At 31.8% G+C, this 16,781-nt stretch overlaps 1 protein-coding gene across 1 annotated transcript; it reads left to right on the top strand.

Annotated features, from left to right (window-relative positions):
- Positions 1-16,021: 16,021 nt before the first annotated feature.
- On the top strand, positions 16,022-16,450 carry LOC148764606 (uncharacterized). Its single transcript, XM_088807059.1, has one exon. It carries the CDS (start codon positions 16,022-16,024, stop codon positions 16,448-16,450), a length of 429 nt encoding a protein of 142 aa, XP_088663185.1.
- Positions 16,451-16,781: the final 331 nt, after the last annotated feature.

Genomic DNA, 16,781 nt, shown 5'->3' with positions numbered 1-16,781 from the left:
TCTTTGTCCCAAAAGGCATTGCTTGTGCCCTTTGTTTTCTTGTGTGAGTTTTTAAATTGTATAATCACATGCTGATTATGCCTATTAGTAGATCACCATTTGCAAGCATCCCAATGGGCTTGGGCTTTGATTATTTTTACCTTCTTGTTAGCGGGTGTGGTCTCCCACGCGCTCTCTGATTGCTTCAAGAGAACCCTGAGAGTAAGTTGCAAAGCGTAAAGCTTGGCCCGTGGGCGCCGTAGCCGTGAGATAAGTTGGTGCCCACCCAATTCCAAAACCATCCTCAATCGTTATAACAAAGCGATATCATTGTCGGTGCACTCCACGCTCTATTCGCACGCTTGGTCTTAACTGTTTATTTTTCCGGGTAAAAGGTTAAAAGAAGCGGGAGGACGTGAAAAAACGATTGTATGGAGTTAAATAAGGAGTCATGATTGGGGTGTGGTGTTCACACGTTTGCCAATTGTACGGCTCTTTATCACCCTCGGGAGTTGGGAAGCAGCAAACCAGTCAGGGTAAAAAGTTAAGGAAGGGACTGGGTGGGGGGCTGTGAAATTTGCGTTCCATAGCAAAAAAGTAATTATAGAGCTACAAACAAAAAAGAAGGGAAAATATTTGGGAGTTGGAAGAGGTGGGTTTAGGGTTTGTAGAGTCCCTAGGGCCTTAGGGTTTTTAAAATGGAGATAAGGATCCAAAAGGAGTGCCTGCACCATTATTCCATGCATCATCATGCATTGGGATTTGGCCCTTTGCATGTTGTTACGTGGTCTGAAACGATTTCAGTATGCATTAAAAGTGCCATAAAGATTATCAAAGAGATACACTTCTTACGATTTTGTTAATTGAATATGTAGGCTAGGCTTTGGTTCAAACCCATTGGTCTTGGTTTCATTAACACCACCAATTTCGACCTCTTCATCACAATGCCCTTGCCCTGCTAAAGCCCTAATGAGGTCAAAATGGGTTTTTGGCGGGAAATTTTTGCCTAGGAAAAGATTCCCTCAACCTTTACATTTTCTTCTGTTTTTAGAATTAATTGAGGATGATGCAATGGACATTGGTAATCGTGCATTAACCTAATAACTCTTTCCTACTTTAATAAAGCCCTAAAATTGGCAAAAAAAAAAAAACAAACAAAACAAAAGGTGGGAATTGTTTATTAAGGGTTCCACTGTGATAGACTTGTTGCTTCAAGAGAATAAACTATAACATCACTCATCAATGTAACATGATTTGGTTTGACATGGCTTGCCTGCCGCTTAACTAAACTCTTCTCAATCCACTTCTTTGTGTCTTCTCCTATTTTTGCACAATGATCATCCCATTCGTGCAACTCTCTCTTCCATATTTTAAACTTTCCCATCTTATATACAGGCACACCACAGATAAATTGTTCAAGTCTTTGGGATCAATGTATTATACTTTGTACTTTGTAAGAATATCAAAATTCAAAATTAACTTCAACCAAATATTATTGATATATATAGAGCTTGACCTCGATACCTTTTACTTTATAATTCAATATTACTTGATACAAAGTGCACTGATAGTGCACCATTGAATTAAAAAGATAAGCTAAAGAACATCATGTAATATTATCCCTTTCTCTCTTTAGTTTTTTTTTTGTTTTTTTGGATCATTTTCCTTTGATGGACTCGGATATAGTAGTACTTTCCACCTGAGAATCACTACTTTAATATGTAAATATTTTTTGCGTCAGGGCACAAATTGATTGTGATGTCCCAAGGTTTTTTCCTTTGGGGAAGGAGCAGGCGAGCAGCACAAGAAGCATTGTGGAACTATTCATGTTTCACTCCAACTAAACATGAAGAACCTGAACCATATGGCTAGCCCGAGCAGGGTGGCCCTTAGGCCCTATGTCCTTCAACTTCAGCAGCCTGGGTGTGGATCAAAGCATAATGATTGTATCCAGGCTTTATTAATTTATGCTCCTCAGCTCCTGTTGTCTGTTGATGATTAAAAAGTTAGTATGCAGTATGATATTTTAAGGAAAGTGAGAATCTCTGAATAGTAGAGCAGGAGCTTTCCCTTTGATATGTGTTTTTTATTATATAATTTCAATGATTGATTAGAGATTAAACTATACACTACTTTTAGTTTTTATAAGCTTGAGAAATGATAACTTAAGTTGTCGTATTTGCACCTTGGGAAGGAGGGCATGTAAGTTGTTATTTAACTCTCTACCAAAATCAACAATGGCCTTTTAACATGTATATGTAACTATTTATTTTTTTTGGTGCTTACAAGTTATAACATATAGAATTACCATATGTTTGATGAGTATTAATTTTCCTATACCCTTTATAACTATGGAAAGTGATCACTTTCATGTATAAAAGGCTTCTATTCTTAATTATTCTTTATGGACTCACTCTTTCTCTCTTTTTCTCTCATTACTCTCCACTTTTTTATTTACTTGATCCTGCCAAGCACAACTCCAGCCCTTTTTCCATCGTTGTTTGTTTTGCGGTTACTTGACCTGAGCACCAACCCTGTACACTAATATTTGATTAATTAACTATATATGAAAATAAAAGCTATATTCTCCGTACTATTTGGTGGTAATTAGATGGATTAATTCGGGGGTTTAATTGTTTCGAGATTAGATTATTTTGGATTTATGGTTAATTTTACGTTTGGATTATTTTGGATTTCTGTAAATTTTGGATCATTTGGGATTCATATAAATTATAGACATTTTTTGCAAATTCAAATACGATAAATAACTTTGTTTTTTTTTTTTTGGTAATAGATGGCAAATTGATAAATGTTAAGTCAATAAAATTGATTAATTTAACAAATTTAAAATAAAAATGCGATAGAAAAAGTTTGAAATTTGAAATAATTAATAGATATTTGTATGATACTATAGTTTTATCTATATATACTTTCTATTAGTATTTTTTTCGTTTGCTTTTTATTTTTATCTTTTCAGTCATTATATTTTTTAGTAGTATTTCAATTTTTCCAGAATTACATCTTATATTTATTTATTTATTTTGGTTTGGTCACAAATATAAATATTAGCACTAGATATAATTATATAGACAAATGTCTGATTGAATGAATAGTGGATATTATTAAAAAGAATACCAATTCCCGTTCATAAAAGTATTAACTAAATAAGAATATATACATATACCATTCTATGGGTCAATTAATTTACCTAAAATTAATACTTAGAAATAATAAGATATCATGATAATTAAAATTAAATGATGTAACATTATTCTAGTTTTAACATTTGACTATTTTCATTTTTTGGCATTAATGGAATATAAAATTGTCTTGACTTTACAAATAACATAATAAATTTAATCAATAAATAATTCTCATATTGTTGATTAAAGTTTGCAACAATAGGAAATCACTAATCATGGTATTTAAATTAATTGCTACAATGTTAATTTATTTTAACATTTGATGATTTTGGCACTGATGAAAACTTAAGAATTAAGAGGTCCATATTGTCTTGGTTTGAATTAACTTAATAAGTCTAAATATTTAATTAATCAATTAATTCATTAATTTGTTTGAGTAGTAACCTTGTTAATTATTATTTATATATTATAATTTATAAAATAGATAATATCATGATATTTAAAAGTTAAAATTAATTGATATAATTGTTTGGATAATGATGAAAAACAGAAATTATTTTATTGATTTAAAATTTTTAGACTTGAGTGTTTGAGTATTAGTTTTGTTTTATATAAAAGTATAAAGTATTTTAATATCATTTAAAAAAACTCAATAAGTCTAACTACTTAAATATGATTAAATTTAATATTTATAAATTTTAATAAAATACGTTATTAAAGATAAACACCATCCACAGATAAATACCAACTTAACAAGAAGTGGTTATATATATATATATATATATATATATATATATATATATATATATATATATATATATTTATAAAAGAAAGGGGAGAACCCCATTAGAGAGTTGAAGCCTGTGGTTAAATCAACCACCAAATAGTTTAGATTTAAATGTTTTTGTAGAGAAATTCAATCTCTTCAATACCAACACAATTGATGAGCTAATCCATGCTGTTGAGAAATCTTTCAATGAATTTCTGGAAAATAGTCTAAAAAATATCTATGATTGAACTCAAGTAATGAAAGTTGCCATATAAATCGCAAAAGGATGGCAATTTGCCTTGTACATACCCTTCAGTGAGATTGTATAAATATATATTGGTTTAACACCACAAGCATCCTACTTGTCTTTTGCAATTGCCCACAATGCTTCACTAGAATTATCATCAAAGACTTGGCCACTTGTAAACTTTTCTTGTTTTTACTTTATAGACTTAATTTCTTTATTTCAAAATTAAAGAAACAAAATATACTTGTTATTGGATTTAGTCTAACTTTTGTGTGCAGTTATGATTTTTTAATTATTGCTTTTAAATTTTGGTTTTTTCATTTATATATTAATGCCATGAGAAGGTTGTAATCCTCAGGGGTGGAGCTAGTCAACTTTTGTTGGAGGTCAAAGACAAAAAGAAATAAATGTTAAAATTTTTAAAACTAATATCATGATCTTAACCATTAACAATTAAAAGATTCATTATAAATAATAATTTTATATAACATGTAAATCAAAAGAAATAAGAAAAGAAAGACTTATAATAGTCTTTTAGGAAAGTTGTGTTTGGCGATATTTCTTGAATTTAAACTCATCAATTATTGACTCCATACTAAAAAAGACTAATAATGTATTTCTCAATATAAACAACTAAATTATCTACAAAGAACTCACCATCCATTTTGTTTCAAAGTCTTGTTTTTCTCAATATAAACAACTAAAAAATTAATACAATCAACCTCCAATATTCTTATTTAATTTCTATTTAAACTTAAAATTTAAATATAAAACTATAATGCATAAAATATAAATAGTTAAATACGATATACAAAATTAATAATTTTCTCTTATATAATTAGGATTGATTAAAGACTAAATATTCAAAATAATTTCCTTTCAACTAAATATAAAACATATAACACATAAAAAAGATATACTCAAGATAGTTTCTTCTTATATAATCAGGATTAATAAAAAATGATATATTAGTGAAATTTTAAGCAACAACCAATAATACAACCCTACAACTTATATTTGAGAATTACATGATAATTTTTAAAATTTTAAATACTAAAATCATTGAAAATAAAATCCACGTAACATAAAAAAAGAAGAACATGGTAAGTAGAAGATAGAATCCACATAATAAAAAAGAAAAAAGAAGAATATGGTTGATGGTTCGTAGAAATTTGGAAAAGAAAATCTATAGAAACTTAAAACATATAAGCAAATAGAATTGAATTGAAAAAATAAATAAATATAAATAATAATAATATAAATAGAAAAAGAAAATAAAAAAACTTTGTGTTATCATAATTTTACAATGAAAGAACAAAAGAAAAGATAAAAAGAAAAAGAAAAAGAGGGAAAAAGCTGTGGAGAAACTTAAAAAGTTAGAGAAAAACTTAAGAGTTACGGTATAGTTGAATGGAGCTTATGGAGTTATTTTATTTTTTTATTTATATTAATTATTCAATAAAAAATTATTTTAAAGAGATCATTAATATATATATATATATACATACAGAAAAGTTCAAAAACTTTGAGGGAGCCACGTGTCACAAGCTTGGGACTTTAACCAAGATCCACACGGCAGTTAGGGCTTGGGGATTGAAGGCCTAAGCCAACCAAACTTAGAATTTTACACAAAGACACGAAGCAAAAACTCAATAAACTTGAAGAAAAGACTTTGCGAAAAAATAATTATATTATTCCCAAAAGAAAACAAATACTTAAGATTCTAAGTAAATAACTTACGAATACTAGAATGCTTGAATGAATGACTACTGGGGCAATTGACTCTAATTACCTTTGCTCTAAACCTAAGGTAGCTATTTATAATGTGATAGCACTTTTTTCTAATCAAACTCTAGTTCTAGTTGTCTAATACAATTAGAGTAGGTAACAAAAGATTTAAATAAAATTAATATTCTATTCCTAAATAGAACACCACTAGCCTAAAGTCTTACTGCAAGCAAAATAAATAAATAAAAAATTTAGTCCCATTAAAACTATTCTATACGGGCAATCCTACTCGAACTTGAGCTCTTCATGCAAACTCCTTATGTAGTCGGACGTCTAGAAACTCCCAATCAATGATGGCCCTATATTGGTTGTCGATGGGCCCATGAGTGATGTCACCACAAGCCTAATTTATGCCCTTAGGCATTGTGTAGCACAAGTGTGTGCTGTTGGTCCGTGCCCTCCATCGAGCTGAACTAGTCATTGGATCATGGACCATGACATTCTCCCCTACTCGATTTAGGTAGCACCCTTATTGCTTTGTGGTCTCTCACCATTACAAGTCTTCGGTGGGCTCCCCACGATTGGTGTGGGCTCCATTGAGGCAACCTCCCCAGAGGTTGTTTCTAAAACACCTCCAAGTTCGGATGTGTTCTGCCATGTGGATGTCTAGCTCGTGGTTGGCTTTTGACGTCCAAGTACACGGCTCCTATGTGCACGGTGTTTTCGTTTATGGCACACATAAGATACGAGGGGTTTGAACTTGATGCTTGGATAATCTAGTGCCAAATCTCCGTTATTCAAATTGCCTACTTTAAAAGTCACGTTGTGCAGCTTCATAATATTTGTCAACTACATGTGCAACTCTCTACTCGAGACCTCTAACAACCTCTGTCAATTGCCATTGTTGCTGCTGCATAACTGCCATCAATTCATTTTGCCCCACATCATGGAAAATTAAGTTGTTCAATGTGTTGTGCCATTTCTTGCAAAGCTCATCACTATTAGACTTTAGTTGATCAATGTTGTCTTTAACACATTCAAAGTTGCTCCACACCTCGTGGTTGATAATCATCTCAAGGCAGGATACACGATTATCTAGTGCTTACAAAATATCTTCAAACTCGTAACGCTCCGCAGTACGTGTGTGCATTGTTTCTAGGTTTACAACGCTCACACTATCTTGAACGAAGGCATGCAAGTGTGATGTGGTCTGGTCACCAATTGATGTCAACTCTTTTTCAAAACTCTTCATTCGTTTCCCAAATTTCACGACTTTGATTCTAAATAAATTTCTCCTTTCCTTATGGCCTTTAGGGTTTAAGATAACTTACCCTAAAACCTTATTTACTAAAAATTTAAGGCTTCACAATATTGCGAATTCCTTAGGGTTTGTCAGTCATAACTTAACCTTTGGATGTGCAATAGGCTTTAAAATTTCCCTATGATAATGGGAATGTCATCCTTACCTAGCTCTTAAAGGCATTTGTCACGACCCGGTACTCCCCTCGAGCCCGTGACAACCGTCGCGACGTCCCGGTAGACATTCGTTACCCGGAGTGCTAACCGGAACCTTACAAGGCTTTAGTACCATTTTTTTCATCTCCCCTGTGAGAAATCATAGCCAAACCTTGTTTTTAAAGAATTTTAAGCTTTTTCCCTTTTAAAACCATGGAAAAATAATTTTCGCCTCACAGGGACATTTTCATCATTTTTCCTCAAAATTTTCCAAACCCGATTAAATATGTAGTAAATGAGTGGAAAACACAAATTTCATGATTTCAAATAAATTTGGGTGTCTAAAACATTTATTAAAAATGATATTGCAACTATTTGAATAAAATAAAAATATTTAATAAAATATTCTAATTTCTTGTAAAACAATATTTATAGAGTCATCGGTAAATAATATTTTTGTAATGTAAAAGCTAAATAAATTCATACGTACTATAATACAGATAACCGGGATATGAAATTTACTTTACAGTGACTTGTGGGCCCATAAGGAACAAAAGTACACAAAGCCAGTAAACCTACAGTTTTTGGAGTAGTAAAGTCGACTATAATTCTTGACGATATCTGCTATCCACAAGGTACCTCATGCCTGAAATGGTTGAAAAGGAAGATGGTGAGATTATAAAATCCCAGTGAGTAAACAAATACCATCTAAATCATCTAAAGTCAAGTAAATGGAGATAGATAAAACAGTTTAACATACTGAAATTCATCACCTTTCAACTTGTTTCAACCAAATAAAATCAATTCATATAAATCGAGTAATTAACATGGCTTATGAATTTCTTAAAACTTTGGCTCGTGCCAAAATCATTATCATACTCAGTCATCAGGGATACCTTGGTCGAGGGCTATCCCAAACCGAGTCCGCCAAGGTTGTTAAAAAGTTATGTACGCATAAATCATGTTTTTGTTTTGAAAACATAGCCGTTTCTTGGCGTTGGCCGAGTTCACCCTCATGTGGTGGTTTGGCGTGAAGTGAGCTCTAAAGTGTTAACCTCAGGAGTTATCCACCCGCGCCTCTCTTACTGAGATAAGAATATAACTAGGTTACCGTGCCCCTCTAATAGGCTGGTCCACGGAACCCGCCCACTGCAGTAAGCTAATCAATTTCCCGCCATACAATAAAAATTCAACAGCATGACATGGCAATTTTATCATTATCCAGCCTATCAAGGCAAACAACAGTTTATACATTTCAACACAAATATCAATTCAACCATTCATGCCAATATTGTCATAAGCCAATCAATTAGAACCATAAATTCACAATACATCAAATGGTCTCCAATTACTCTATTTTCAAACCATCATTCAATTTTAAAACAATTTTATGAAATCATTTCATTAAATCACATTTTGTTTATAAAACTGAAAAATTAATCATTTAATTCATTTTCCATAAAATTTACAAAATTGGATAAAAATCACTTTAGATAATTAAGATGATAGTAAGGTTACTCACAGTACTAGGAGTTCGATATACTCTTATTCTCGGTCTTCGAGCACAATCTCTTTACCTTTTGTTAGAAGGCTCACCACTTATACATCATATGTGACACGAATTTCAATAAATTGTGTTAATTTATTATAAACTATTTCAGGCTCTATAAATCTATATGAATGCACGAAATGTGATGCAAAATGTTCGAATAGCCGTTTAAATACGGTATTCGACCTAATTCGCACTATTCTCGGTGTAATTGGCTAAAACCTCTAATTTAACTCTAAATCGATTTTTTTCACTTTCTACACTCCAATTATACTTAAAATACCTCAATGACTGTGAATATGATTCAATTTATCAGTCCGAACCATAAATCGCACATGTCTATACATTAGGTAAAAATTCATATTTTCATGCCAAAATTTCCCATTAAATTTTTAGCCTCACCAATCATTAAATACCACCAAAATATCATGAAATATCATCAATTTCAGCCTTAATATCTTCCCTAGAAAATTCGGCCTCTTGTGGGTTTGTGAAGAACAAAGTGATTCCTTGCTAGATTTTCATACTTTCCATTCCCAAATAACCAAAAACACTTAACTAGCTTGAAATCTAGCAAAATCAATGCTCAAAACCTCTACTCTCAAATTCGGCCAGTATGAGTTCATCATGCAAACTTGAGTTCTAAGCATGGAAAATGAAAAAGAAAGCATGGGTAGTGTAAATCACAAGATAAAATCACAAAATTTTACCTTTATTACCTTAATCCCTTGAAATCCCACACTTTTTCTTCAATTTTCCCACCTAGGGTTTGTGTTCTTTCCTTTCCTCTTCACTTCCTGCTTTGGCTGGCCATATGGGTGAGACTAAGAGAGTTTTAAATAGATTTTACAAGGAAATTCTAGAATAATCCAAGCTTGACACATGGCATGTTTCCATTGGTCCATGTGTAATACTTATCCATTAAGCAATCTCTCTCCACCACATAAAATGTTTTAATTATCCACAATGCAAAATGTTAATGGTTGAAATCCATGGGCATGACAAGTGTTAGGTGGTGTAAAATTTCAAAATTTCAACTTTGCCCCAGTAAAATAGTAAAATTATCGTTTTACCCCTAGGACTCCAAAAATGTCAGAATTTAAAATTTTCACCTCTCAAACTCAAATCATACTCCAATGAGTCAAATGTAATCAAAATCTTTTCTAAAAATTTCCATTTTGTCCATAGGTGACAAAATTACCATTTTACCCCTAGAACATGAAAATTTCAAATTGACTCCAATTCAACCCTCGAACTCCAAATAATCATTTTAAGTCATTCTGGGGTTTTAAAATTCTCAATTTCATCTTAAGATCTCTATTTAGACTAGTTCGAGGCTTAATTCAACTTAATAGTACCATTTGGTACAATATCGACTTTTGACGATTTTTCGGGGCTTTCCAAGTATGCAAACAGGCTATCCATCACATGTATGTCATGACAAATATTTTATAAAGTCGGGCTTTACAGAATTGCTCTAATAAAGTGTGTACTTAGCTCTAGAAAGTGTTGCTCTGATATCAACTATCATGGATCTGGAGCTTTAGCTAAGATCCACAAGACGCTTAGGGTTTGGGGATTGAAAGCCTAAGCAAGTCTAACTCAGAATTTTGCACAAAGATGTGGAACCAGAAACTCAATAAACTTGAAGAAAAGACTTTACGAAAAAATAATTATATTATTCCCAAGAGAAAACAAATACCTAAGATTCTAAGCAAATAACCTATGAATACTAGAATGTTTGAATGAATGACTATTGGGGCAATTGACTCTAATTGAATTTTTCGCTAAACCCAAGGTAGTTATTTATAATGTGATAACACCCTTTTCTAATCAAACTCTATTTCTAGTTGTCTAATACAATTAAAGTAGGTAACAAGATATTTAAATAAAATTAAAGGTAAAATACTCTGCCTCCTTTAACTTTTAACCATAATTACACATGGGTGCACTAGTTTGTAAAGTGGACACTTCGCCTCAAACAGTTAAATGGCGTTCATATCTAAACTGAAATGTTGAAATGCCTTTTTTTTTTTTACTTTTTTCTTTTTATTAGGCTGACCAATGATGTTCCTACCCCGACAGTCCACTTCGTGGCCGAATCTAGCTTAGATCTAGTTGGATTTCTTAAGGAGCACTAGATCTGGTGTTCCCAAGACCACCAAGACCGGTGCTCCCCAAAGAGCATTGGATTTATGCTCCCTGTGGAGCACGCAAACGGTACTCCCAAGGAGCACCCAATTGTGCTTTCTGAGGAACACACTAATGGTGTTCCCATAAGAGCAGTAAAACAATGCTCCTAAAGAGCACCATATTAGAGCACCCATAATGGGGAGCACCCACTAAGGAACACCACGATGGGTGCTCCTCTAAGGATCTCAATCCTACCGAATCTAGCATTTTCCAACCAGATTCAGCCATGGGGTGGTTGATCGTGAGGAGGTCGATGGCTAAAGGTAAGATAGAAAATTATTTTTTGAAAAATTATAATTTAGTAATTTTTAAAATTAATAAAGGATAAAATTGTCCTTTTAATAATGCCACATCTTTAAACTAATAGCAATATTAACGATTAATTAACGATTAGACTTATTTGTCCAGCAGAAGATATTCTTTTACGATGAAGTGTTCACTTTGAAAACTAGTGGATCCACATGTAATTATGGTTCAAATTTAAGGGTGTTAGGGTATTTTACACTAAAAATAATGTTTTATCCCTAAGTAAAATACCACTAGCCTATAGTCTTAGTGCAAGTAAAATAAATAAAGAAGAATTCTAGCCCTATTAAAACTACCTAATGCGAGCAGTCTAACTTGAATTTGAGCCATTCATGCGAACTCCTTATGTAGTCGGGCATTTAGAAACCCCCAATCAATGGTGGTCTAATGTTGGTTGTCGATAAGCTCCAAAGTGATGTCGCTCCAAACCGAATTTGTGCCCCTAAACACTATGTGGCACAAATGTGTGCTACTGGTCCAAGCTTTCCATCGAGTTAGACTAATAATGGGATCGGGATCACAAACTGTGACACATAGGCCCCCATAATAATGGGACGTTTCACCCCTGGTAATCCTAAAAGTTAAGCTTACATGGATCTTGAGATTATTTCAAAAGTAGTAAGAAAAAAAAAACAAACCAAGCCAATTGCATTTTTGTCTTTTTTTCTAAAACATATTTTTTCTTCCTCTTTTAATGGAATTTTACTGTTGGCTTTTTGGGTTTTCTGCAATGATGTTAATTGACAATAAACAAAAAAAAAATACTAAGAGTAAACTCAAGTACATTTATTGTTTAGGGATAAATATATTGAGACTTCTTAAAAAGGAGAGATGAACAAAACAAAAAAGAAAAAGGAACATTTTTTCTAAAAAAAAAAGGTTATCAATGATTTATTTAGTCATTTTGGACAAACTCAATTAATTATAATTCAGATCTTTTTAGTTATAAATTCTAGTTTTTATAAGTTTCATATAAGATGGATCTTGAAGTTCACATTGTTGCAAGTTTGGTTGACCTCAAATTTGATTTTTGTTGGGTTTGAATTTTTTCAAATTCATATCTTTGACTTTTTTTTCAATAAATTCAGATCTTATCAAGTTTAATTTCAGATTAATTCAAACAAGTTTTTGAGTTCTCTCAAATTTTGCAACCTCTATATACTATGTCATATAGAATAAACTACTTTTTTGATTACTTACTAATTTGAGATGTTTTATTTCGATTACCAAATTTTGAAAAGTATCTTTTTGGCTCCTTAATATTTATAAATAATATTATTTTTATTATTTAATTTTTAAAAAATAATGAAACTCTCACATAATATTTCACATCATTATTAACATGAGTTGCTCTTGTCAGGTGGATATAATCATTCCACAAATTGGCAATAAAATTTTTCAGAAAGATATATATATAAAGATATTTTATTTATTTTTTATAAATTTTTTAAATAAAAAACATAGATGGTGACGTAAAATGTCACTTAACATGAAAGAAGGTACGTTAGAAGTATAAAATGGTTGCCCAAGTGCCTTAGTCGGTGGGCAATAATAATGGCCTCTGCTTTGGACAAACCTCAATCTTCATTTCTTAGATAACAACACCGACTTGTCCCTTTTCGCACCCCAAACAAGTACCACATATATATGATTTTTTTTTTATAATTGGAGGAAGGAGGATACGAACCCTGCTCTTCTTTTCTCTAGACAATAGCTTAATTTATATATATATAAAACAAAACAAAATTTGATGAGATTGTTGGACTACATTGAACCCAGAGTTATGCTTGTCAAATACCAACCATGAACAACCTTTTTGTAGGGAAAAAATGCCTTTATGATTAATTCAAAACAAGAACATCTGATTCCTATTTGTCATTAAAACACTACCTCACTTCCACCCATTTCCCACTTTTGGTTAAAGCTACGATCAATTGATAATGCTGACCATGTTCATTAAGGTTGTAAGTTTAAAGTTTAAACCTTAGGAAATTGAAGGTTTCAACAAATTAGAATTTTAATTTTTTATTCAATAACAATAATTATTATTTAATATAAAATTCAAAGATCTACTACAAGAAAATCATAGAAATAAAATAAAGATATCTCAAAAAACGATTCAAGCACCTCGTCTTCAAAGAAATTCATGCTTTGTGTCTTTTTAAAGTTCTTTAAAAAACTATTGTTAATTAATTTTAATGGTCAAGTAACTAACAACCCTTGTTTATACGAATATACTAATGGACTTAGAGCCACTAGGTGCAATCCATAGTCTAACAAGACATATATAAAACACAAAAAAAAAAAATATATGTAGAATCTTTAAAGATCTCTTTCAATTTTTTTAATTTGAAAATTCAAATAGCACGCGTGCCAGTTTTCTCCTAACTCAAGTGCCTTTTCCGGTTAAAGCAAGCTTTAATTAGTTAAAGTGCTATTAACTTAAAGGATTTTGTTTTAGTTTTAGTTAATAGAATTGTATTAATCAGTTAACATGACTTTTAGCTGATTAAAACCTTATTGACATGTGCTTCTATTTTGCATATCGATTCATCCTAACTGGTTAAAGAAGATCTTAATTGATCAAATCAAGTTTTATCTTTTTTCTAGGATTCCTATATCTAAACAAAATCAACCTTTAATCAATTAAAGCATGAAAGTAAGACACAAGTTATAGAATATCTCATAAAAAACATAATCAAATCAATTCCATCAAAATTCATTCACATCAAGCTTATTAATTCTTTTTTAATTCTACAAAATTGATCTTCACTTAATGGTTTTGTGAAAATATCAATCAGTTGATGTAGGGTATATACAAATTCAACTTGAACATCTCCCTTAAGCACATGATCTCTAATAAAGTGATATCTAATTTTAATGTGCTTAGTTCTAAAGTGTTGAACAGGATTTTTAGAGAGGTTAATGGCACTAAGATTGTCACAAAAGATAGGAATTTTATGCATGGACATGCCAAAATCGTTTAATTGTTACCAAATCCATAAAATTTATGCACAACAACTACCTAGTGAAATATATTCAGCTTCCATAGTGGATAAAGCAATTGAGTTTTGTTTCTTACTAGACCAAGACATAGGCATGTTCTAAATAATTGACAAGTACCACTTGTATTTTTTGGATCAATTTTGTTGCCTATGAAATCAGCATCAGAATAGCCAAGAAGTTCAAAAGATAACCCTTTTGGATACCATAGGCATAAGCCTTAAGTATCCAAGAGGTATCACAGTAGTTAAGTGTGATTCCTTAAGACATGATTGAAATCTTGCATACAAGCATGCATTAAATAATATATTAGGTCTACTTACTATTAAATAAAGAAGTGAACCAATCATACCTCTATTAAGTTTTTGGTCCACATCTTTTCTTTTTTCATCTCTATCAAGCTTTGTGGAAGGACTCATTAGTCTTCCAATTGACTTCAAATTCATCATACCTAACTCTTTTCGTATATGTTTCTTGGTTGATGAAGATTCCACCCTCACATTGCTTAATTTGTAGACGAAGGTAGAATTTTAATTCTTCCATCATACTCATTTCAAATTCACCTTACATTTCCTTAGCAAAATTCTCACAAAATTTTTTATTAGTAGCACCAAACACTATGTCATTTACATAAATTTGAACAACAAGCAAATCCTTTTTGTCTTTTTTAATGAAAAGAGTGGTATCTACACTCCCCTAAAAAATCTTTTTTCTATCAAAATCTTTGAAAGCCTTTCATACCAAGCTTTAAGATCTTGCTTTAATCTATACAAAGCTTTATGCAATTTATAAACATGATTTATCTGTTCAAAATCTTTAAAACTAAGGGGTTGTTCAACATAGAATTCTTCTTGAATAAAACCATTTAGAAATGCAATTTTAACATTCATTTGGAACAATTTAAAATTCATATAACATGCATATGCAAGCAAGAGTCTAATTGCTTTCAATTTAGCTACAAGAGCAAAGGTTTCATCATAATCAATGCCTTTGTCTTGATTATAGCCTTGAGCAACTAACCTTACTTTGTTCCTAACCACATTCCCCAACTCATCCATTTTGTTCCTAAATACCCATTTGGTACCAACAATTGGATGGTTGGTTGGCCTTAGAACTAAGGTCCAAATGTTGACTCCATATATTTTTGATGATAGCAAAACATTGCTCATTCATTGGTGACTATTTACATTATGTGTGCAGGACAGAGATTAAATACCTTGTTAAAATTTTTGTTTGAAAGCAAGCCAAGAAGCTTGTTATGTTCCAAGATTGGTTAATCAGTTAAAAAGGGCAAAGAACAAAGGACTAAGTGAAGGCATAACAATATTAACTGATTAGCTAGCACACTTAATTAGTTAGCATAAGGCTTAATTGATTAAAAAGATATTGAGTGCTAAAACAAAATTTTTTTAATAAGTTAATTGAAGAAGTTAATCAGTTAAAGATCAAAACTTGAAGTATGAAAAAGAGCCAAAAAGAGGAAATTAGGTGAGTTTGAAACTGTTGCACTTACTGAGGAATGCAGTGCCATAATTCAGAATAAGCTTCCAACAAAGCTCAAGGTTCTAGGGAATTTTTCTACTCCTTGTACTATTGGGAACTTTAAATTCTCTCAAGCTTTATGTGATTTAAGGGCTAATGTCTCACTTATGCCTTTGTCTATTTCTAGGAAACTTAGACTTGAAGAAATACAACTTACTACAATTAACTTGCAATTAGCAGAAAGATCAATCAAGCACCCTGTTGGGATTATAAAAGACATATTGGTTAAAGTTGGGAAGTTGTACATTCAAGTAGAATTCTTTGTGCTTGAGATGGAAGGGGATGTGGAAATTCCTCTAATCTTGGGACGACTATTTTTGGCTACTGCAAGCGCAATCATTGATGTGAAGAATGGAAAGATAGCTTTCAAAGTTGGAGAAGAGGCAGTTGAGTTTAATATATTTAGTGCAACTAAGTATCCTTCCTCTACAAAAAGTTGCCATAGAGTGGATGCAATTGATGAGTTTACTAAAGAGGCTTTTGACAAGAAATATGCAAAGAAACCTCTTAAATTTTTTGTGGGAAAAAGTGAATAGATTCCACCACCTTCAATTAATCTTGATTTTAAGGTTGGACAACAAGTGTTACTAACCAAATTAGTCAAGCTCTTTCTATAGAAACAAAAATCAAAGTGGTCAGGTCCTCACAAGGTGATTAAGGTTTATCTTTGTGGTGCAATAGATATTTGTAATGAGGCTACCGAAACATTTGAAGTGGATGGGCAGTGTCTCTAGCACTATTTGGGAGATGAATTGGATCACCAAAGATCCTCAATCATTTTAGTGGACAACAATAAAGACCAGCTATTGTCAACCTAATGACTTTGAAAAAATGCTTCTTGGGATGCAACCCAAGCATTCTAACTTA

Source organism: Theobroma cacao, chromosome 1 (genome assembly GCF_053813885.1).
Source record: "Theobroma cacao isolate CCN51 chromosome 1, ASM5381388v1, whole genome shotgun sequence".
In the NCBI taxonomy this organism is placed as follows: Eukaryota; Viridiplantae; Streptophyta; class Magnoliopsida; order Malvales; family Malvaceae; genus Theobroma; species Theobroma cacao.
This window is presented reverse-complemented; position numbering and strand designations above follow the sequence as displayed.